This window comes from Drosophila arizonae, chromosome 2 (genome assembly GCF_054131065.1).
Source record: "Drosophila arizonae isolate 15081-1271.41 chromosome 2, UAZ_ARI_1.0, whole genome shotgun sequence".
Classification (NCBI taxonomy): Eukaryota; Metazoa; Arthropoda; class Insecta; order Diptera; family Drosophilidae; genus Drosophila; species Drosophila arizonae.
In genome coordinates, this window is record NC_142922.1 from 24,234,198 (window position 1) to 24,255,506 (window position 21,309).

Below are 21,309 nucleotides of genomic sequence, written 5' to 3' on the forward strand. Positions count from 1 at the left end.
TTATCTGGCAAACAAGTAATGTTAAGTGTTATACAGCTGGTTAACTACGCACACACAACACGCGAGTGAAAACTTTTAATGAAAAGAGCAACAAGTTGCCATTTTTACGCAATTAAACCACGTTTACTAACAATCAACATTAACTCGACACACTTTGGATGTAAAGGCAAGCTTATAAGCGATGCAGAAACTTGCCAGCAATGAAGCAGCTGCTAACGCAGAAAAAATACACCGGCTGCAACATTCATAACAAAAAACAGACACACACATGCACATGTAAATACACCAACACAGACGGCGAGACTCCAGTATTTTTTTAAATTCACACTGCAACCGCGAAGACGTGAACTTTTTTTTATTGAGATTTAATGAACAAGTTTACAGTTAAATGGCAGCGAAGGAATCATTTCGCGAACGACAAACACAGGAACTGGAGGTTATAAAAGTAAGTTTCATTTATACAAGCCCTATTGCAATATGATGAAATAAACGCCGGCCATTTCCAGTCCATATTCGGCGGCGATGTGGAAGACCTAAGACCTCAGAGTAATGCCTCGCAGTGGAAGCCAACGGACATACGCATACTGCTAACTCCATTGCGAGACTCTTCTAATGGCTTGCCACAGGCCTATGTCTGCACCAAGCTCCACGTGACATGCCCATCCAAATATCCAAAGGTGTAAGTTGGGTTTTATCATCGGGTTATGTTAAATTAACTAATCTTTGGATTGTTGTATATATAGCGCGCCAAAAATAGTGCTGGAGGAGTCCAAGGGCATATCGGATCAGCTGTTAGAGGAACTGCTCGCCCAGCTGCAGGCGCAATCCCAGGAGCTGCTGGGCGAGGTCATGATTTACGAGCTGGCGCAGACGGTTCGCGATTTTCTGCTGCAGCACAACAAACCACCGAAGGGTTCATTCTATGACGAAATGCTGCAGGCCAAGCAAAAGCGAGAACAGGAGGAAAAGGACTTGCAAAGGCAAAAGGAAACCATAGAGCGTCAAACTCTAATGGATGAGGTGGAGCGTCGCAAAGAAATATTCAAAACGGAGGCCAAGCGACGCGGCGAACCAAGACGCAGCATGAGTGAGTCCAACAATCGTCATCCCAGCTCTTCGGAAAGCTCTGAAAACTCCTCGCCCTACTATCGCGGCTACACATATCCCAACAAGTGCCTGGATCATCGAAATACAGAAATGCTCTCCTTTTACAAGGTGGGTCGACAAATTCAACGTGCCTGCTGCTTGGGTAAGTATTACCACTACTATCAACTAGGCTTGAAGCTTACCCTTTCACACTTTCAGGTCATTCGCAGCGTGGTTGTATTGCCTACACCGGCGTCGATGTCCATTCTGGCCAGCTGCTGTACCTTACTGAGTGGAACATCAAGTATTCACAGATAGAGCAGCCATGCAGTGCTAATGGGAAGTGCCACTGGAGCTCCGAGTCCAAGTGCTTGGGTAATCATCGAGTGGATGAGTTGATATCCTCCATAGAGAAACAGGTGGCAGCTCTGGCACAGTTGCAGCACAAGAATCTCATTCAATACGAATGTGTGCTCTGCATCAAACGCAAGGAGGGCTTACTGGTCTATCTGGTGCAGGACTTTCTGCTAGGCACAAGTGTTTATAGCATCTCCTCTACGTTGGGCTGGTGCATGGATGGTGCTCGCATGGTGGCACGCGGTGTATTGGAAGCCCTGGTATTCCTGCACAATAAGGGGGTCTCACATAGCCATTTGCTTGACAGCACAGTGTTTATGGACAATGCTGGAAACATACGTTGTACGGACTTCTCGCTGGTTCCCAACTTGCTTGAGCTGATTGGAGGAATTGACCAAGGCAGCAATCGTGGCGATTTGCCAGCATTAGGTGCACTAGTCGAAGCACTGATGCCCACCCATAGCTGCGAGATGCGTGATTTCGTCGATAAGTAAGATAAGCTCAAGTAAAAGACAAAGTGGATATTTTTAATAAAAATTCTAACCATTCTAGGTGCAATTCGGATCGTACCTTGTCCGCCTCTGAGCTACTGGAGCATCCCTTTCTACGTACCTACGTGGACAACGCACAGCAACACCTGACGCTGCAGCACACGCAGAATCGTACCTCTCTATTGCCCAGATCCGAGCAGGCTGTAGCCGTGCAACGTGGTGTGGTACCCTTTCAAATACCCACCTTAGCGCTGAGCCAGTCTCGATTGCGCACCGAGTTCGAGGTGCTCATGTATTTGGGCAAAGGCGCCTTCGGGGATGTGCTAAAGGTTCGCAATATACTGGACAATCGGGAATATGCCATCAAACGTATACCACTGCCCGCCCGCAGTCGTCAGCTGTACAAGAAGATGACTCGCGAGGTGGAGCTACTGTCACGCCTAAATCATGAGAATGTGGTGCGCTATTTCAACAGCTGGATTGAAAGTGTTAGCGATGCAGATGCCGCTGAATTGGACAAAGTGCTGGGTGGCGATTGGTCGCAGAGTCAGGAGTTGAGCACAAAGCCTGCAAAATCACCGCAGCTTGGAATGACCGTTGAAGAGGAAGAGACGGAAAGCTCGTCGAGCATGTGGAATGGTTACATGTAAATAGTTGGTCGTAAAACACATTGAATTGTTTACAATTTATTTCACATTTTGTGGCAGAGCCAATATGGATGACTCTGACTCCGATGGCATTGAGTTTGTGGACTCAAATGGCAAAGTAGCCGTTTACGACAACGACGATGAGAGTGAAGATACCGAGAAAGATGATGCACTGCAGCACAATCAAGGCAATTCGCCGCGCCCACAGATGCAAGTAATGTATATTCAAATGGAGTTCTGTGAGAAATGCACACTACGGTTAGCTTAACGAATACATTTCATAGAAAACTTGTCCTGAAATGAACTCTGTTTTTTTTTTTTTTTTAGCACTGCCATCGACGATAATCTCTATGAAAACACCGATCGGCTGTGGCGCTTGTTTCGAGAGATTGCCGAGGGCTTGTCGCACATACATCAACAAGGCATTATACATCGGGACCTGAAGCCGGTCAACATATTCTTGGACTCGCATGATCAAATTAAAATCGGCGATTTTGGTCTGGCTACCACGAGCTTTCTAGCGCTACAATCGCACGGTATGTGAGCACGTTTAACAGTATATCTATGTGACTGAATGTGTGCTGTTTTTAGCCGAGTATCCGTCGCATTCAACCGTTCAACATGTTACCTCGACTGAGGAGGGCACAGGTACGGGTAAAGTAGGCACTACGCTTTATGTGGCACCAGAGCTGACGGGCAATGCCTCCAAGTCCGTATACAATCAAAAGGTTGACATGTACACACTGGGCATTATACTGTTCGAAATGTGTCAGCCGCCCTTTGACACAAGCATGGAACGCGCACAGACAATAATGGCTTTAAGAAATCCGTCCATAGTCATACCGAAGAGCATGTTGCAGGATCCCAAATACGAGAAGACGGTCAAGGTGAGATATAGATGTGTAAATTTTATAGAAAACTAAAATAATTTCTATTATCAGATGTTGCGCTGGCTGCTTAACCACGATCCTGCTCAACGACCAACAGCCGAGGAGCTGCTTGTCTCGGACCTTGTGCCTCCTGCTGAGCTAGAGGCTAATGAGTTACAGGAGATGCTGCGGCATGCCTTGGCCAATCCACAAAGCAAAGCCTACAAAAATCTTGTCGCGCGTTGTCTGCAACAGGAAAGCGACGCAGTACTGGAGCACACCTACCATCTAAGCAGTAGCCGTGCTATGAAATCATGGAACTCGGCCATTGTTATTGATGACATAGTTTCGCTCAATCCGCTCATCGAATTTGTCAAGGCTAAGGTAGTCAATGTGTTTCGCAAACACGGCGCCATTGAGGTCGACTCGCCATTGTTGTCACCGTTATCTTCGCGCAACAGCCACTCCAGTGCCAATAGCAACGCCGTTCATCTAATGACCCACTCTGGTTCGGTGGTGCTGTTGCCCACCGATTTGCGTACTCAATTCGCGCGGCACGTGACCATGAATGGGGTGAATCTCATACGTCGCTATTGCGTGGATCGTGTTTATCGCGAGGAGCGCGTCTTCAATTTTCATCCGAAACAGAATTACGAATGCTGCTTCGATATCATAACCCCTAGCACAAGTAGCCAACTGGTGGATGCGGAGCTGCTCTCACTGGCATTCGAAATAATCAACGAGCTGCCCCGACTGCGCGACCGAAACATCGCCATACGAATGAATCATACAAATTTGCTGCGCTCTATTCTAATATTTTGCAATGTGCCCAAGTCGCAGTATAGCTCACTCTTCGAAGGATTGCTAGACTTCATTGAGGGGCGTATTTCACGCTTTCAGTTTCATTCAAGCATCACGGCGATCATGGAAAAGTCGCGTACATCGGCACAGACTTTGATGGACATGATGCTAGCAAACTTTCTGCTCACTGGTTCCAGGAGCAGCGTGGATGAATCTGCCTTGAAATCACTGATGCGCGGCAAGGGTGAAGCAGCTTCCTTGGCACGCAGCGCTTTACGTGAACTGGAAACCGTAATTGGACTAGCATACAGTCTCGGCGTGACGGTGAGTATTTCCTTTACGTGAGTGTGAATTTTTACGATTATCATTGCTTGCTTGCATTGCCACAGTGTCCGATAAACATTTGGGCTGGGCTTCCTATTAACTTTGAAAGTGCCAGTACCGGTGGCATTGTCTGGCAAATGACCGCTGACCTCAAACCAAATCGTTCCGGACAGCCCTCTGTGTTGGCCATGGGCCAGCGCTATGATGCCATGTTGCATGACTTTCAAAAACAGGCGCAGAGCTTTAATGCGGCGTTGCCGACGCGTGGCATGCTCAGCGGCGCGGGACTCACCTTGTCTTTGGACAAGCTGGTTGCTGCCGTGGGCAAGGATTATGCCAAAGACTGCCGTGCCATCGATATTGGCATTTGCGTGTGTGGCACACGGCCCCCGCTCAAGGATGTCACTTACATCATGCGTTTACTCTGGTCCGTGGGCATACGTTGCGGCATCGTGGAGACCGTCGGCAGTGGCGGTGACGAGGCGCAGGACCTGTCACGTCTGGGTGCACTGCACGTCATATTGGTCGCAGAGAATGGGGCATTGCGTGTGCGTTCCTTTGATCGTGACCGCTTCCAGGAGCGCCATCTGACTCGTGCGGAGCTGGTCGAGTTCATACAGAAAATGCAGCGCAGCGAGGCCATCAATGGGGGAACGGTTGGCGGAGGTCCAGACTATACCAGTCAGCTCTCCAACATGAGCAGCAGTGGCGGTGGCAGCGGGCGTGGTGAGAGTGGCGTCAGCTTGTCAGCGTCCAATGTGTCCAATATCAAGAACAGCTACAGTCAACTGCCGTCCGTGCAGGTAACATTCCTCACCCACGACAAGCCCACAGCCAACTATCGAAGGCGATTGGAAAATCAGGTTGCGCAGCAAATGAGCTCAACACTGTCGCAGTTCATCAAAAAGGAATCCTTTGAGGTGCTGGTGGTGGAGTTGCCCCCAGCAGTGGTAAATGCCATAGTCGGTGCCATCAATCCCCGAGTGTTGCGGAAAAAAGAGACTGAACCCGAAATGACTTTTGTGATCGAAAGGTAAGATATCGTCTGATGATCTTAGAAGTATTTCTGATCTTCTGGTGAAGTATGTCAACAGACTCTGATTCGACAGTATTAACTACCATATTTTGATTTCCAGATATCCGAAATACAAACGTTATATATCGGAAATATACGAGGAGATCGTGGACCATTTGAATGATGCCAAGACACCAATTGTGGCCTTGTACAGCATTTCCGATTCCTACTATCGAGTTATCATCTAGATGCTGTTTGTACACTATCGTATCCTAGCTGTGTGATACTGTGACAAAATACCGATTTATTCAAACCAAGTTATGAATAAGTTTTAAGTTAATTGAAATTATTTTGCAATAATTCTAAGATTAGAGTTTTTTTGCTCTGTGCTCAGAGGCGGATTTATACTTATTTTACAAACAGTTTATTTTTTTGAATATGAACACAACTAGGCAAAGATGAATAAAATATTGGATCCGTAGCAATATTTTTGTAATCTACGTTATTTCACGGCCTAGCCAGCAGATTTATTTCAAATAAAATATCTTTGGCATTTAAGTTATAAATGAGTTCCGAATGCCAATACAAATTTAAAATTGTTTAATCTTAAGTTTCCTCCGGATGCAATCATCCACTTTCATCGTACCAAATTTCTTAAACTGTACATTCAAATGTATGCTAAAGAACTACTACAGATAACTCGTATTTAAGTTGATTTGTTTACTGTACATACACGAAATTTATAACTTAAAAATAATATAATCGCATGTTTAACAACAGATTAACAACATTCTAAACTGTACAACACTACAAGGGATCAGCAGAGCCAACTTCGTGCAAGCTCAGGTGCTGGTTTCCCCGGATGCCGCCTTGTTCAGACTGCGTGCAATGCCCACGGCGGGGCCCTGCAACACTTTGCGCGAGAGCCGCATAAACCCGGAGACGGGATCTCGGCCAAAGTACTTGACCTGTATTTCCTGGCCTACCTCCAAACCTAACGCCGACGGATGCGCAATCTTTCGCTGATCCAGCTGCGAGTTATGCAGCAGTGCTGGGGGCATGCCGGGATACAATATAACCATGACACCTGTATCCCGCAGCTCGGTGATTGTGGCAGTGTAAATTCCACCGAATTCCAAATCTGGTACGCGTTCCTTGTGCATGTATCCTTCGATCATCTCTTTGGCTTCATCCATTGCCGCTTGGGACGGAGCAAAAACCGTAAAATTGCTGTCGTCGGAAGGGGTCAGAGTGGTGCCCGTTTCGAGGTAGATGCGCTTCATGTGCAGCCCGCTCGGTCCAATTAGCTGCGAACGTTGATGTGGCTCGACAACGAGATTTTCACTAACTGGCCAGCAATCCTTGCGGTATTTGCTTCAGAAAATGGAAGTCAAGGGTTAGAGAAGAGACAGTCAAGATGTTGGTGCACTTACCGTGGCTCCCGGATTGTTTCGCCCATGATATCTAGTATTTTGGACTTGGCATCTGTGGCCTTTTGCAACGATTCCATAACGACCTTAAGCGGTATGCCAGGTATCTTTAGATCTGCTTGAATGGCAGTGAATCCTTTGCGTGTGCCCGCCACTTTCATGTCCATGTCGCCCATGTAGTCTTCAATGCCCAGTATGTCGGTCAAAATGCGATAGTCCTGCAGATGCTTCGTGTCATTGTTCTCATACTTGGTGACCAAACCAATGGCCACACCGGCGGCAGGCGCAGTGATCGGTACACCGGCATCCATTAGCGCTAGCGAACCGCCGCACACGCTGGCCATGCTGCTGGAGCCATTTGACTCCAGCACTTCTGACGTCAGGCGAACCGTGAACGGATAATCGTTTGGCAGCGTGGGCAATAAGGAACGTTCAGCTAGAGCACCATGACCGAGCTCACGGCGTCCTAGTGGACCAATGCGGCCCACCTCGCCAGTGGCATATGGAGGGAACTCGTAGTGGAGCATAAAGTTTTTCGCCTTCAGTCCGCCGCTGTCCAGTGCCGCCAACGTGTCCAGCTTCATGGCGCTCTCCGGCGAGTCGAGGCTGACAGTGCAGAAGACCTGCGTCTGGCCGCGTTGAAATAAGGCGGAGCCATGCAACGGTTTGTACATGTCCACCTGACAGTTTATTTTGCGCAGGCTGTCGTAGTCCCGGCCATCGCATCTTCGATTGCTCTCGAAGATCAATTCTCGGAAAATCTCTCGACAGGTCTTGTTAAACTCTTCTCCGATAGCAGCGGGATCTAGGTCTGGATAGGAGGACCACACCTTGTCAATGACATTCGCACGCACCTCGTTGACAGCGGTATCGCGCGAGATTTTGTCATGTGACGCATCCTGGAAGATTTCTCGAAGCCGCATCTCGCACATGCTCTTCACTGCTTGCACCAGCTCTGCCTGTGCCTCGGGCAGTTCATCAACGTCACGTTTCTGTCGTCCATAGGCCTTCTGGAGTCGTTCAATTTCGTGTATTATGAACTGCGCCTCACGTGTGCCCTGCTTGATGGCTTTCAGCAGATCCTGCATCAGGACCACATTGCCCTTGCCCTCCAGCATAACCACCAGATTCTGCTTGGTGGCCGATACCACTAAATCCAGTTGAGAGGATTGTAGTTCACGTCTTGTCGGATTAATCAGCACCTCGCCATCACTGAGGCCAACTCTGAAAGGATCACATGGGGAATTTAATTAGAATTCTCTTTTTATAAAGTAATTACACAACTCTTTACCGCACAGCGCCTATGGGCCCATTCCAGGGTATGTCGCTTAATGAGAGTGCCATGGATGCCGCATTAATGGCCAGCACGTCGGGTGAGTGTACTGCATCCATGGCTAGCATGTTGCACACCAACTGCGTTTCATTGCGATAGTCCTTGGCAAAGAGTGGACGCAGCGAACGATCTATAAGACGCGCCGACAGTATCTCCTTTTCCGATGGTCCCAACTCGCGGCGCATAAAGTTCATCGGTATGCGGCCAGAGGCAGCGTTTTTCAGTCGATAGTCCACCACGAGGGGCATGAAATTCTGTCCAGGCGTTGGCTTCGCCTTGGCTACGGCAGTGACCATAACCGCTGTGTCGCCCATTTGACAAACTGCAGTGCCATTGGCAAAACGCGCCAGCTTGCCCGAGCTAATGGTCATTTTACGCCTGACGAAGGGAGTTATTATGAAATTAAGTACTTATTTTCGAATGGTTTGCACAGCGCCTTACCCATTGCTGAAACTGACCTCCACGGAGGGCACATCGTTGTTGATGTTGCTTTGTAGGCAACGTCGGTTTATTAAACGCGCTCCAGCATTGCATTTCAAACGGTAGTTTAGCAATTTTAAAACTTTTCTCGTAATAATCATGGCTCGAAGCGCGCGAGTTATCTAAAATTTGCCGGTTATCTGCGGCTAGAACGAACCTCGTGTAACCTCCGCGTGCAAAAGTTTAATTCATCAACAAAGTATATAACTTACGTTAGGCGGTACTAAAACAGGCTTTAAAAAAATTAATAAAACTTCATTGTCAACTTTTCTTCATATTAATAATAAAAAATAATCCTATTTCTTATTTATTGCTAACACTTGTGACGTCACACGAATAAAGTTTACGAGAGGAATCGATTACAAATGTCTAACAGAATTATTTCGTCTATGTTGGAAAGACTTATCGAAATGCAGCCATGTTGACCAAAACAGTCTGTTAATACTACCAGAGTTCTGTAAGTTACACCATGTTAAAAACTGCGCCTGTTAATTAACAGCATTTGTGTTACGAACGGACGTGGGTGTATACCCCTTTTTGCTAGCGCGGACGTATAAATTATTTAAAAGTCTTGTTAATTAATACGCGTACGAGCCGCAACTAATTTAAATTGAACGTGCGTGCTGTGCAAGCCAATTAAATCAAGTGTTTTAAATTTTTGGCATTCTGTGCTCGATCGCCGCGCTCTTGCTCTTTCGTGTGTGTAAGTGTGAGTTTGCTGCGCGCAAGTAAAGTGTGCGTTTGTGTGTGCAAGTGCTTGTAAGTGTGCGTTTTGTTGGCCAAAAGCAAAAAAGCAAAGAGAGCCGCTATAGTAGCAGCAGCAACAACAACAAAATAAGAAAAACCAAAATCGACAAATGCGGTCAAATTGAAAAGAAAAACAACAAATATAGTATTGGTGTCGGACAACAACAGCACCAGCACCAGCAACAACAACAACAGCAACAAACAGAGGCAAAGGCAGAAACAGAAGCATAAGCAGAAGCAGAAGCAAAGCAAAGCAAAGGAAAGCAAAAGCAAACCAAAAAAGCAAACGCAAAACTTGCCGAGAAAGCGTGCCGCCTGTGTCGACGTCAACGTAGACGCCGCAACCTCTGCCGCTGCCGGTGACGCCGTCGCGTGTGTGAAAAGCCGGAAAATTGTTTCGATTGGCATTCTCGTTAGAAATACCCTTTCCAGTCGCATTGCTTTAATTTGTTTATGCTCAGCTACGGCTGCTTCTATCGCTGCCGCTTCCGAAATTGCGCCTGTTCTGCGAGTTGGACGATTTGCCTTATCAACGGCGCCCCGTTATCAGTCACATTCTGATTCCAAATACCAAAGCACGTACTAAAACCTAAACACAAGCTGCTGCCTCAACGGAAACAACAACAAAACTAAGACCCCAAAGCAAATACAAGGTAAAGCCTGCTAGCCCAACCCAGTCAACAACCTTAACGCCACCTTCTCAAATATATGAATAAAACAATAACCAGTTGCCCAATACACTGTTCCCGTTGTAATTGCCATTAAAGTGTGCCCAAAAATTAATTTCCTTTCAGTTCTTGTAGAGATCTGTTTTTCGTCTATGCGATTAATGGATTACATAATATTCTTGATCTAATATCAGTCCCGGTCCGAATTAGCGAGCTTCAACTGTGTGTGCATGCATTCAAAACCTATATACTTCGATTATGCTCATTAACAGGGCATCATCAATTCAGCTGCACCCATTTAGCTGCCGCCTTTTAATTGTCACACCTCATTAGCTGGCCTGGCAGCGCCTGCTGCATAAGTGCTTTAAAGTATTTACTGTAATTTACACGCCGTCTGTCCCGCTTCGCCCCAGCCCCGACGATGGACAACGCAATTTCATTAAGTTAATCGATGCCCCTTTGATGCTGCTGTTGCACAGGCATTGAGTGCTTTATGGCCTGCCACAGCTACAGCCACAGCCACATCCACTCGCTGGCTCTCTGCCTGCTTGCGCCATCGCCAGCTTCTCTCGTCGAGAGTGAAAGCATCCGCGTCATTGTCTTGGTCATTCTTATCACTGCTCTTGCTCGTGCTATCTGCAGGGCCTCTCCAACCTCTGCTTGCCTCAAAAATACGAATAAAAAAAAAAAATAATAAAATATTAAATATGAACAAAACTGAAACTCATTATGCTATGCGCACTTCCGGTCTGCTGTCTTCTGTCTTTTGTCTGCTGTTTGCTGTTTGTTATCAACTTTGTCATTGTCTTGTCTATTTGCGTGAGCTAATCGAAGTGGGTTTCACTTTATATTTATAGTATGTTTGTTCTGTTATGCATTTGACATACTATTGATTTCCCATTAATAATTTATATACAGTGAAAGCGCTCATGACCGCACACGATAGTTTTAAATATGGAAGTAAAATAAAAATCCCGAAATTACTTCTTTCTTCAATATTTATGAATTTTTTTAATATTGGATTATTTTAGTTTGGCATTTCATTTCAGCTGGTCATTTGTTTGTGCTTTCACTGTACGACATGTTGACTGCGTCAGTGGCTGCTGATAACAGCGATTTAAATATAAATGACCCTTAGAGAAAAATGATATATCATATTCATCATATTCAGTGCTTTATCTTTGCGAACTTGCTTGAACAACTCGCGCGAAGTGCTCGATATTTATGTAGTTATTTGTCATGGCGCTGTGCTGTTTCGTTATCTTCTTTGCATTTGCTCATGCTGTTGTTGTTGTTGTCATTGTTGTTGCTGTTGCTGTTGCTGTTGCCTTTGTATTTTGTTGTATGTCATTGTAAGTGACACTGATTGCCGATTGCCAGACGGGCTGCATAATTAGACAGCGCTTAGCAGTCGCTGATAGCGTCGGCCGCTTCCGCGCCATCACTCATCGGCAGCGTTCGATGTTCCGTTTTCAATTTGAGAAGCCAACGGCGACCCGTACTTACCCGTTGGCCAGGCCCGTCCGGGCCCGGCTCCGAGTCAGGCTGGGCCAAGAGAGTTGGCCACATGTGGCGCTGATAGCAGAGGGCCGACGTCATGCTTTTGTTATTGCCATTAGACGGGATCCTAGGCGAAAGGCGAAGTATTTTTGTGGCACCATAAAAAGCATTCGAGTGCCGTAGGTTTGCGTCACAGGTTCAGAACTGGCACAAAACTGAACACAAAGCCGAAGGAGAACATGATGTGTATATTGTCTGACTGCAAAGACAATAAACCATCAATGAGCAGGTCTAGCCGAAGGACCAAACCCCAAAGCAAATAAAACTCAATCGAATATTATTATCAACAAGGACGGCGACGCGCCCCACAATTGGAGTCCCGAACCCATTCGCATGTCGGACTTGGGCCCTAGCAATTGGGGATTGGCCACATGCTGCTCATCGTTTGCACGCGTCGTGGCGCTATTGAACTTAACACGAACCCAGTCTGCTTTCCGGCTTATTCCTATTCCCATTCCAATTGCCGTGCCCCTTCCCCTTGCCCTTACCGATCCCTTGCCCATTACCGTTTCCAATCCCAGGCTCGTTTTCGTCATTGGCTTTGGCTCTAATTTGGCGCGACTCTGACACTTGTTAGCCAATATGTTTTCAGCCATGTTAATGGCCAAACGGAATTGATATTAATTGCCGCACGCCCACGCACATTGATGGTGGTGGGCGTGGCAGTGGACAACAGCCGCGCTAAGCGCTCGTCCATTAGTCAGCCACAAAAATCGCATGAAAATCAGCTTAACTCATTTTTGCGGCACCAACTAGAAAACCGAAAAAGAAGGCAACGGCTTATCAGCTTAGCCTCTATTGCATTGCGGTCGACTCTTTAATACCCTTTACCTGCAGCTCTTTAATTTACTGTTGTTGTCATAAAGGACGCTAATCCTTGAATGGATATACAATTGCAGTTACCTGAAACCCTTCACACACACGCACACACACATTATTGGCTTACAACTTTAATTGTGTGTGTGTGATAGAATGTGCCACTGTGTGTTCTTTGTGAGCGTGTGTGCGTGTGTGTACACACTTATCCGCTGGCTGTTGCCTGGGCAACGCATTGTGACTTCAATTCAATTAATCCAAGTTCTCCTACCGCGTGCAACCCCTGAGAAATTGATCTTATTACAATTTCTCTATGAGCCTCTGATTGAATTGGGCTGCTCTTGGATGAGGCGATGATTGTCGTCCCGTATCCATTTGCCGGGAACCATTATTATGTGCGCATACATGTCCCAACAACTCAATTCAATTAGACTTGAGAACTTCCATTCGAAATGTGAGAAAACTTTATGCCCGACAAGGAGCAAGTACAAGTAGAAGTTGAGGAAGAGATGTACACTAAATGCATTTGTAATAGCTTAAGGCGCTTTAAAATATCATCGATTGCTATACACAAAACACGAATTCTATATTAATTTCAATTCAAGACAGCCAATTGCCTTTAAGCCCAATTACTAAGAGTTTCGTTAAAATTAAATTGATTTGGTCCTTTGAAATTTTGAAGATGGCTAATTTAACGATAGGATGGCTAATTTAGGCTGAACCAGAGACAGTTACATAAATTAAATAGCTAAGTAATTGCAATTCAAGAAATTTCACAATTCCTTCAAATGCGAGATTTAAATTTGAAGCTATTATAATTAAAATGGTTCTTCGAATTGTCATCTTCCAAGCATGCTGAAGACTTTATCTGTGCATTGTGTGTTCGCAGAAATTCTCGAATTCAGCAACGGCCATAAATTGCCTTAAATTCCATTTAATCCCGTAGAGTAAACATTCAGACTGGCTAGATGCGGCTGCTCGGCCAACATTTGCCAGCTGATGAATTAATATTTAAGTAGCCATCTAGTTGAGTAGTTCTCATAAGAAGCGACTTAAGGACGCCTTGTGTTTCACTTAATTTCCTGTGCTCGCCTGCCTTATTTCATGGCGCCGCGTCCTTGGCTACCTGCCACGTTTAGTCAGCCATCATGCTGATAAGAAATTTCAGCTAATCAAGCGGGTCCGGACGGATACCGCTTTTGGGAGGGGGCGCAGCCGCCTACCGTAATGACCTTGATAAACTTTTGCGCTTCAGTTTGTCAGTGGGTTGCTTTGCTTTCTTAGGATGTGCTGCGTCTTGTTTGGCTTACGGCCATTCTCTTTCTTTCTTTTTTATTGTTATTGCTCACGACGCGTTTTTATATTTTTTTTTATTTTTTGAAAAACATTTTACATGTTTACAGGTAAGAGATACTGTGCCTCCGCATGCTTACATATATATACAACAAACAAAAACTTTCTGGATATATGGAGAGGAAATAAATAAATGCTCAGGATTCAGAGAATACTCGAGGTGTGAAAAGCCAAGCTTGCACATACTTTAAGATGAAGTGAAAAGTTCTTTAAATGTTTGTTTAAATTGAAGACGAAAAAAAGAACAGAAGCAAATTGCAAATGTATTATGTGCGTATCTAATGAATATTTGATACACTAAATATAGGGTATTCAGGGCTTTAGTTCATCCTTGCTGAGCTTTCCTTAGGCTTAGGCCAGCATCTTCGTTATGCTGTGTGTTTTTGTTGTTGTTGCTGCTTTTCACTCACTGTTGATTAGAGTCAAACCCTCGTCCCTTTTGGCAAGGCTTTGACTGAGTGTTATTGCCACTTTGACACGTCAACCTTTGAGCTTGGACCGTTTTTACGGGTCCGTGCCTTACCTGGACGGCGTGGCCCACAAATTCAATTTCACTGTTATAGTGTTAACACGCAAATGCAACCCGAAATATATGAACGCACACACACACATACACTGTGATCCATCAGCAGATGTGACCAAAAATTATTCAAAGTGTCATTGAAACTTTTTGTTGTGCGAGCACAAAGGAGCAGGCTGATGTTAAATCATCAGCAGCTATCTCGCTGATGCCCCACTCACTTGGCCCCCGCCATGCGCGCGCTTGAAAATCAATCATTTGTGCATTGAACCCCGCCCCATTCGGCGACTGTGACAGCAGTAAATATGCATGGCCAGCGCCATGTGGCCAACACCTTGGCACTGCGGCCAGCGACTTGGCAACATCAGAGCACGGCACAAGAAAAAAATGAAAAAAAAAAAAAAAAAAACACAAAGCAATAAAGAACAAAACAACAACAGCAACAACAACAAACATTCTACAGGCAATGTATGCAAAAAGACCAAAGAAACAAAAACTGGCTCATAATGCGCCTTAGGCTACAGCTTCGGGCCCCGTCATCCGGGCCCCGGCAGCGCGTCCAATCGACCAGCCTGGCGGCATACGTGTAGAATTCATTAACAATAAAGCGCAGAGAAGACGAAGAGTCTGCAAGCATGGCAACACGACAATGGCAAGGAAGAGTGCTTAAGGGGAGGGGCGGATAGGGGAGGGCCTATATGACTCCAGGGCTGCTTGGCTACCAAGAATTCTCGGCGAGTCAAATCCTGGGTGGTCCTTTCGACTTGGTCGCCGTCTGTTATGTGAGTCGTCGTTGCCTTAAACGATTTTATATTGTTGCAACAATTTCGGTTAAGAGTAAACGAGGAAATGAATCGAGCGAGGCTTACATACAGAAATAATTGACTAACCGTTTTACATTACTTTCATCCCGAGTGCTTAATAAATTTACTCAAACAAATTTTGTATTTCATTCTTTTGCAGAAATCTGTAATAAGGAACTCAAGGTAAGCTTCTTCATTTTTAATTAATCTTATATATTAAAATTTTACGAAATCTTAATGATTTCTTTTAACGATGTGAGATTACATATAGATCGATTACAATTTAAATAACATTTTAAGTATAAGTGCTATAAGGTGCGACGAAGCGTTGGGCTGATACAGCTAGTGATTGCATATACACTTAAGATCCATGATTACAAGTTTAGCTTCAACTAAGTTGAGTTAAGGGAGTAGGGCTACAAATAATAATACTTTTTTTCTTGAAATTGCTAAAATTAACCCTTAAATGATTATTTTGAAGAGGCTTTACGAAAAATAATTTTATCCATTTAGATTCTGTTTAAATTCAGTTTCTTCTCCAATAGAGTGAGTGCTCTCCCAGTGAGTCTATAAAAACTTTTGAGGCATTAAAAATTTATCTAGCTAAACATCGATTCGCTGTGTTTGTTTTTAATATATTCGATGCTTGATTCTATATAATATTTGGCAGGCTCTTTGTCAGCGCTGTGCTAGCCAGAAATTAATGCACTGGGTTTTTGTTTAGGTTGTTGCTTTTGTGTCTGTTGCTGGCGGTGGTTTTCGTGGTGGTGCAGCTGTAGTGTCACAGTCATGAATTGATTTTTTGGCGCTTGTTTCAAAACAAATCCGTTCTGGAAAACTGACGCCTGTCGCCGATTGCCTCCCCCCCGAAAAGAGCAAAATACATATATCACGATTTTAGAATTTGTATATTCCATAAAAAAAAAGCAACACTTTGCCTGACAGCAAGAGACAGCATGAAAAAAGCACACTCTGAGTGTGTGAGAGAGAGAGTGAGAAGAGGATAGACACTTGTACAAACACTTCGAGTGCTTAACTTTGTTCTGGTTTTTCTTTTTGCTATTTTTTGTGTTGTTTTTGGTTTGCTTTTGTTTTTGATTTTTGTTCTCCATAAACTTTTGCCTTCTGTTACAGCAGAATGTCAGTTCTGCCCGCTCCTTCCCCTTACCCACTGAGACTGACAACATTTGTTTTTTTAACAACAGCAGCTGCAGCACAATGGCTAAATGCATTTGTTGATGTTATCCAAAACTTTGACTAAGGTGATTTGCCAGCGTCTCTAAATTGTGGGCGTGGCAGTGGAAAATTGTAGTTTGCGTTAGTTTATGCTGGTGTTATGCATATTGGAACAGTGTTATAAATTTACTGAAAGAATAAATTTGTGGCAATTAATAAATTGCATAGATTATACAATGTTCAAATATCTTAATATAATAGAGAACATAACAAACCTTAACTGAATATAAGTTTAGCAAGTATAAGGATTAAGCAAGGAATACTTTCTTCGGTTTACAGTAAACCCTTTGGAAACTAAACTTAAGCAGTAGTATCATCTATGTACTTCTTCTTCAATAAGTTAAACTCTTGTTTGCTAGCTTAAATATTTCCATGAATCAATAGATAAAGAAATATAAACTTACTCAAACTAATATACCCCTTTGAAAGAAAAAAAAACTAGTAATAATAAAAACTTTTCGCCTGACTTGACAGCTTTTGAAATAGCAAAAAATACATAAATTCACACACCCAACCGCACACCTACACATACATATATATATATATATATACCCATATTTATATACATTTATACATCTCAAGAACTTGGCGTTTGGCTTGCATGCAAGGGACACAAATGTTGGAGTTGACTTTTAGCGTTTTCTGCTGCTATTTTTACAGTCGCACTTGGCAACACACAAACTTGTCAAGTTTATGGAGCAGCCAATCTAGAAAGTTGGTCCCTCCCACGTTTGTCACTCGCTCGCAATTGTTTCAGACGAGAGCCAAAAGGCGAGAGCTGATGGCTGAGACCTGAGAGTCGAGCACTGAGCACTGAGCGCGCACTGAGCGGGTCTTAAAGTGCGCGGCACAATTGCCAGCGACATCAGCTGACGGACACTTTGTCATTACGAGTTTCGGTTGAAATCTTTATGAGCCCATAAATTTTGCCAATCGATCGTGGGACGCTTCATTTTGCAAGCTCGCCTACCTGTCTACGAATAACGCGCACATTTTTGTCTTACCTTTCCTTTTGGTTTTATTACGTCTGACAAGTTTTGACACAGTTGTCGTATATCAAATTGGGACAGCACAAAATGATTGAGCATTTGCATTAGGCAAATGACAGATACAGGAATACAATTTTTCGCTGCATGTGTGTACCTGGGACTTGAACGACACCTGTAATGGCATTTGAAACCTTAAAACTTCTGCAGTCAGTTGAAATACAACCCAAATGGTCTATTATTGTAGACAAAGTAAATATCTGATCAAATTTGCATGATTCGGCCGACTTTTCCCTATAAAAAAGTGGCTTCTAATAAAGCCCATGCATATTTAAAGGCTTTGGCAAGGAGTCAAGTCTGGTAGATATGTTTTATGCACGTACCTGTGCAAGCAGACGGAAATTTCATATTTGATGTTTGTCTGCTCGCGTCCTGTGGCCAATTTGCAAATAGCCTAAAAAAAAAAAAAAAATTGCGCTGCCATAACGGCAACGACAACGTCAACGGCTGCATCAAAACTTTGAGCAAATATTGACATTGTTTTCTGCTTTTCCTTAACATTTTCCAGCCGTTTTTATTGCACATCGAGTAAATAAAACATTCACCATACACATACACATTCACATACACATACATATGCATATCATCGCTACTCAGCTCAGCTCAGCTTAACTTGACTGACATTCCAGTTCTTACTTACCCTGAACCGTGCTCACCTGGACTCACCTCACCTGTGTGCGGCAGGCGTCGTGGTCAACGTCGCAGCGTTATCATCAGCGACGACTGCGGTCGATGCTGCTGTTGATTTAGCTGCTGGCCTCGTCCCGTTTGCCGGCTTTTGGCTGTCTGCAGAGCTTACTTAACGCCCTGGCCTGGCCTGCCTGGCCTGTCCTGGCCTCGTCTGCCCTGAGCTGGTCAAGTAATGTGCCTTGGTCAGCCAAGGGCTCACTGAATGCTCGATTATAGCCCCATAATATTCATTTTAATATTTTAATACGTTTATGATTGTCAGCATTAAGTTCCTACTTGGTTGAGCTGCCGCATTATTACACTATGCGCAAGTTTTTAACATAAAGAAAAAAAGAAAATAATTAAAGCGACTAATAATGAAAAACTAAAGATAGATTAGTTTAGCTAGGGCATCGCTATTTTAGTTCAAATGTTTTTCAGCTGTAAAGCCCAAAAATTTAAATGCCAAATGAATTATAGTTCTATAAGTGAGTATTTTCTGTAATTTACACAGCTTTGCATGACTGAGGCAGAGCGGGAATTTCTGGTAGTTTTATATTACAAATGAGCTGAAAATAGATTAAAAGCGACTATGAATCTAGTCGCTCTGGCTATTGATATTCCCAGCTATACGAATTGCTGCGCGTAATAAAATATTGGATGCGGTTCCGGAATTATTATATTTCAAAGCTGGCAGTTTAAGCGCTCCGATAGGTGGACACTGCGGCTGGAACCGACATGCATAAGGAATTTATACTTGTGCAACTATTTGCATGCATGGTAATCCATGAATTCAAAAATGCAAAAAAAAAAAAAAAAAAAAAAAAAAAAAAAATAGAATTATCGAGTGCCGAATGTGTGCCATGTGATTGCTATTTGGCATTGCGATTGCAGTTGCAGTTGCAGTTGCTGTTGCTTTTGCAATTGATTGATAAATTCGTTAGCGGGAATATGTAAAAATAAGTATAAAATAGAAAATGTTGCGCTTTATTCTCGTTGCCATTTGCAGTTTCGATTTGTAAGGCAAATTTACTCGCGCCGGACGTGCGAGCCAATTTGATATTTGCATGTAGATCTATATTGGCATGTGTGTATACATATATATTTCGGTATGTATGTATGTATGTATGTATATAATATCGATTGATATGAGTATTTCGACATTTGAATTAACATCAGGGCAACCTGCTGGCGTTGTCAGGGCTTTTGGTTGTGTTTGTTTTAGCTGAACTGTTATTTGTTTATGCATTACATGGCCTAGCGCCGCAAAGGCTTGACCAACGTCCATTCATAAAGCTGCAATATCAACAACAGCTACACCAACCAGCAATAGCCCCGGGCAATGAGCGTTTAACGCAATTGTTAGCCTTGTGCCAGAAACCAAATAGTAGTAATAATGCGAAAAAAAAAAAACAACAACAACAAACCAACAACAACAACGATAGTAGCAACAACCGCAAAGAAATCATGAAATGCGAAGGAAATAAAATACGAATCAAAAATAAATGCCGCAAGTTTATGAACATTTAAAAATCGCGCCGCCACTTTGTGTTGAAAATTCAATTAAAGTGGCAACATGTCGTCGCATGTAATTAATGCAAATGGCCAGAAATAAAACTAAATCAAGTCGCAAATCGGACAACAGCGAAAATGCCACCGGGAGAGGCAGGTGAGGCAGCGGCGAGAGCTCATAATGCATTCGAAATAAAATGAAATGAAATGTAAACACGAAAAGTAGCCAAGTTAATAAAAATATTTTTGCCAATGTGCGCTGCGAAAACTAGAATATTGAAATGGATTGAATTGAAATCAATTGAAAATAAGAGAGAGAAAAGAAAAATGAAAACAAACTGCCAGAAAAGTGAAAATATTTGCACAATGCTGTAAGAGCTGTAAATACACGCGATAAACAAATGCAAATGCAAATGCAAATGCGAACGCAATAAATCGGATAACTACAATTATTATGTAAAGTCTCAACTAATGCGACAAAGTGGAGAGCTGCAAAAAAAGAAATAAAATAAAATGAAACAGCAATAAAATATAAATAAAACAAAAATAAATGCAAAAGAAAAGAAAAGGAAAGAAAAATAGGTAAATAGAGACAAACGCATGTCGAACAGTATTTGAAAACCAGTTTATGGACAAGACTTCGGTAGACGCCTTGTTATTGATGTCGTTGTGCAAATGACGTCACAGTGACGTCAAAGCGATCCGCTTTTATTTATAGCAGGTGCGACCCGAGGCGACCAAACGCCAATGCGATCCGATCCGATCCGCACCTCGGCCCCCAAGGGGAGGCGAGCGGCCAGCAGTGAAAGGCAAAAGCCAAATTAAAACATACACACTGTGTCAATAAAACATCGTCATAGTATTTAAATGAGGTTTGACAGCCACACACACAGGCACATTAATGCGTATTTACATATGTATTAATGTGCGAGTGTGTGTGCACTCATACATTATTATAAATAAATACTTGTATTGATACAGGTGGCCTTACTCAGGCCAAGCGATTCGTATTTCTTTTGGTCGGGTCAAACGCGGGCCAGCCTTGGCGCAATGCGGGTCCCCTTCGTCGTTGTTGTTGTTGCTGTTGTTGTTGTAGCTGCTGCTTGTTTTATACTCCATACTAGACACATTGAATGGGCATTTTCCAGCGATTGATGGATTTGACATAAGCATATGCTTATAGAAGGTGCGGTCCCATTCCTGATAGCCCAGTGAACTTTGCGAAAATAGCGATTAGAAATGTGAGCTATTTTTAGTGGCAGCTGTGCTCGGACGCACATTGATTCGCTTAGTATAGATTATGAGCTGAACTGTCTTAAAAAATAAATGTTACATATACATACAAACATACGGTTTCATGTATTGCTAAATACGGTGCTCATAATCTGAGCTATAGAATAAATAAATAAATAAACGTTTAGTAATATATAGTCTTAAAGTAGTTGTGGCTTGTAATAACATAAATTCCGTTTTTAATTAATTATAGCGCTCATATTAAGCATTATAAATATGTTTACACAGTTTATAATTTAAACATGACCGCATT

At 43.5% G+C, this 21,309-nt stretch overlaps 3 protein-coding genes across 4 annotated transcripts in view; 2 read left to right on the top strand and 1 right to left on the bottom strand.

Moving 5' to 3' along the window:
- Positions 1-6: 6 nt before the first annotated feature.
- On the top strand, positions 7-6,077 carry Gcn2 (eukaryotic translation initiation factor 2 alpha kinase Gcn2). Its single transcript, XM_018000551.2, has 11 exons — positions 7-445; positions 507-679; positions 744-1,249; positions 1,306-1,933; positions 1,996-2,580; positions 2,642-2,839; positions 2,909-3,117; positions 3,173-3,468; positions 3,523-4,575; positions 4,641-5,608; positions 5,712-6,077. Exons 1-11 carry the CDS (start codon positions 389-391, stop codon positions 5,836-5,838), a joined length of 4,800 nt encoding a protein of 1,599 aa, XP_017856040.1. The 5' UTR covers positions 7-388; the 3' UTR covers positions 5,839-6,077.
- A 213-nt stretch (positions 6,078-6,290) lies between these two features.
- Positions 6,291-8,934, bottom strand: PNPase (polyribonucleotide nucleotidyltransferase 1). The gene is made up of 4 exons (XM_018000793.2): positions 8,795-8,934; positions 8,312-8,731; positions 7,024-8,244; positions 6,291-6,964 (listed from the first exon to the last, which is right to left on the bottom strand). Exons 1-4 carry the CDS (start codon positions 8,932-8,934, stop codon positions 6,433-6,435), a joined length of 2,313 nt encoding a protein of 770 aa, XP_017856282.1. The 3' UTR covers positions 6,291-6,432.
- Positions 8,935-9,334: 400 nt separating this feature from the next.
- Gprk2 (G protein-coupled receptor kinase 2) overlaps positions 9,335-21,309 on the top strand; it is a 57,258-nt gene continuing 45,283 nt past the window's right edge. For both annotated transcript variants that reach the window (XM_018000157.2, XM_089461948.1), the window contains exons 1-2: positions 9,335-10,233; positions 15,461-15,483. The gene's annotated coding sequence lies outside the window, so the exon portion shown is untranslated. The remainder of the gene's footprint in view (positions 10,234-15,460; positions 15,484-21,309) is intronic.

Bases quoted from the DNA above. Each gene is read 5' to 3' on its own strand.
- Gcn2 (XM_018000551.2), top strand. From the start codon at position 389: ATGGCAGCGAAGGAATCATTTCGCGAACGACAAACACAGGAACTGGAG. The intron at 1,934-1,995 runs GTAAGATAAGCT...TAACCATTCTAG, and splicing joins ATGCGTGATTTCGTCGATAA to GTGCAATTCGGATCGTACCT. The intron at 2,840-2,908 runs GTTAGCTTAACG...TTTTTTTTTTAG, and splicing joins TGTGAGAAATGCACACTACG to CACTGCCATCGACGATAATC.
- PNPase (XM_018000793.2), bottom strand. From the start codon at position 8,934: ATGATTATTACGAGAAAAGTTTTAAAATTGCTAAACTACCGTTTGAAA. The intron at 8,732-8,794 runs GTAAGGCGCTGT...TCCCTTCGTCAG, and splicing joins GAGGTCAGTTTCAGCAATGG to GCGTAAAATGACCATTAGCT. The intron at 6,965-7,023 runs GTAAGTGCACCA...CATTTTCTGAAG, and splicing joins GAAACAATCCGGGAGCCACG to CAAATACCGCAAGGATTGCT.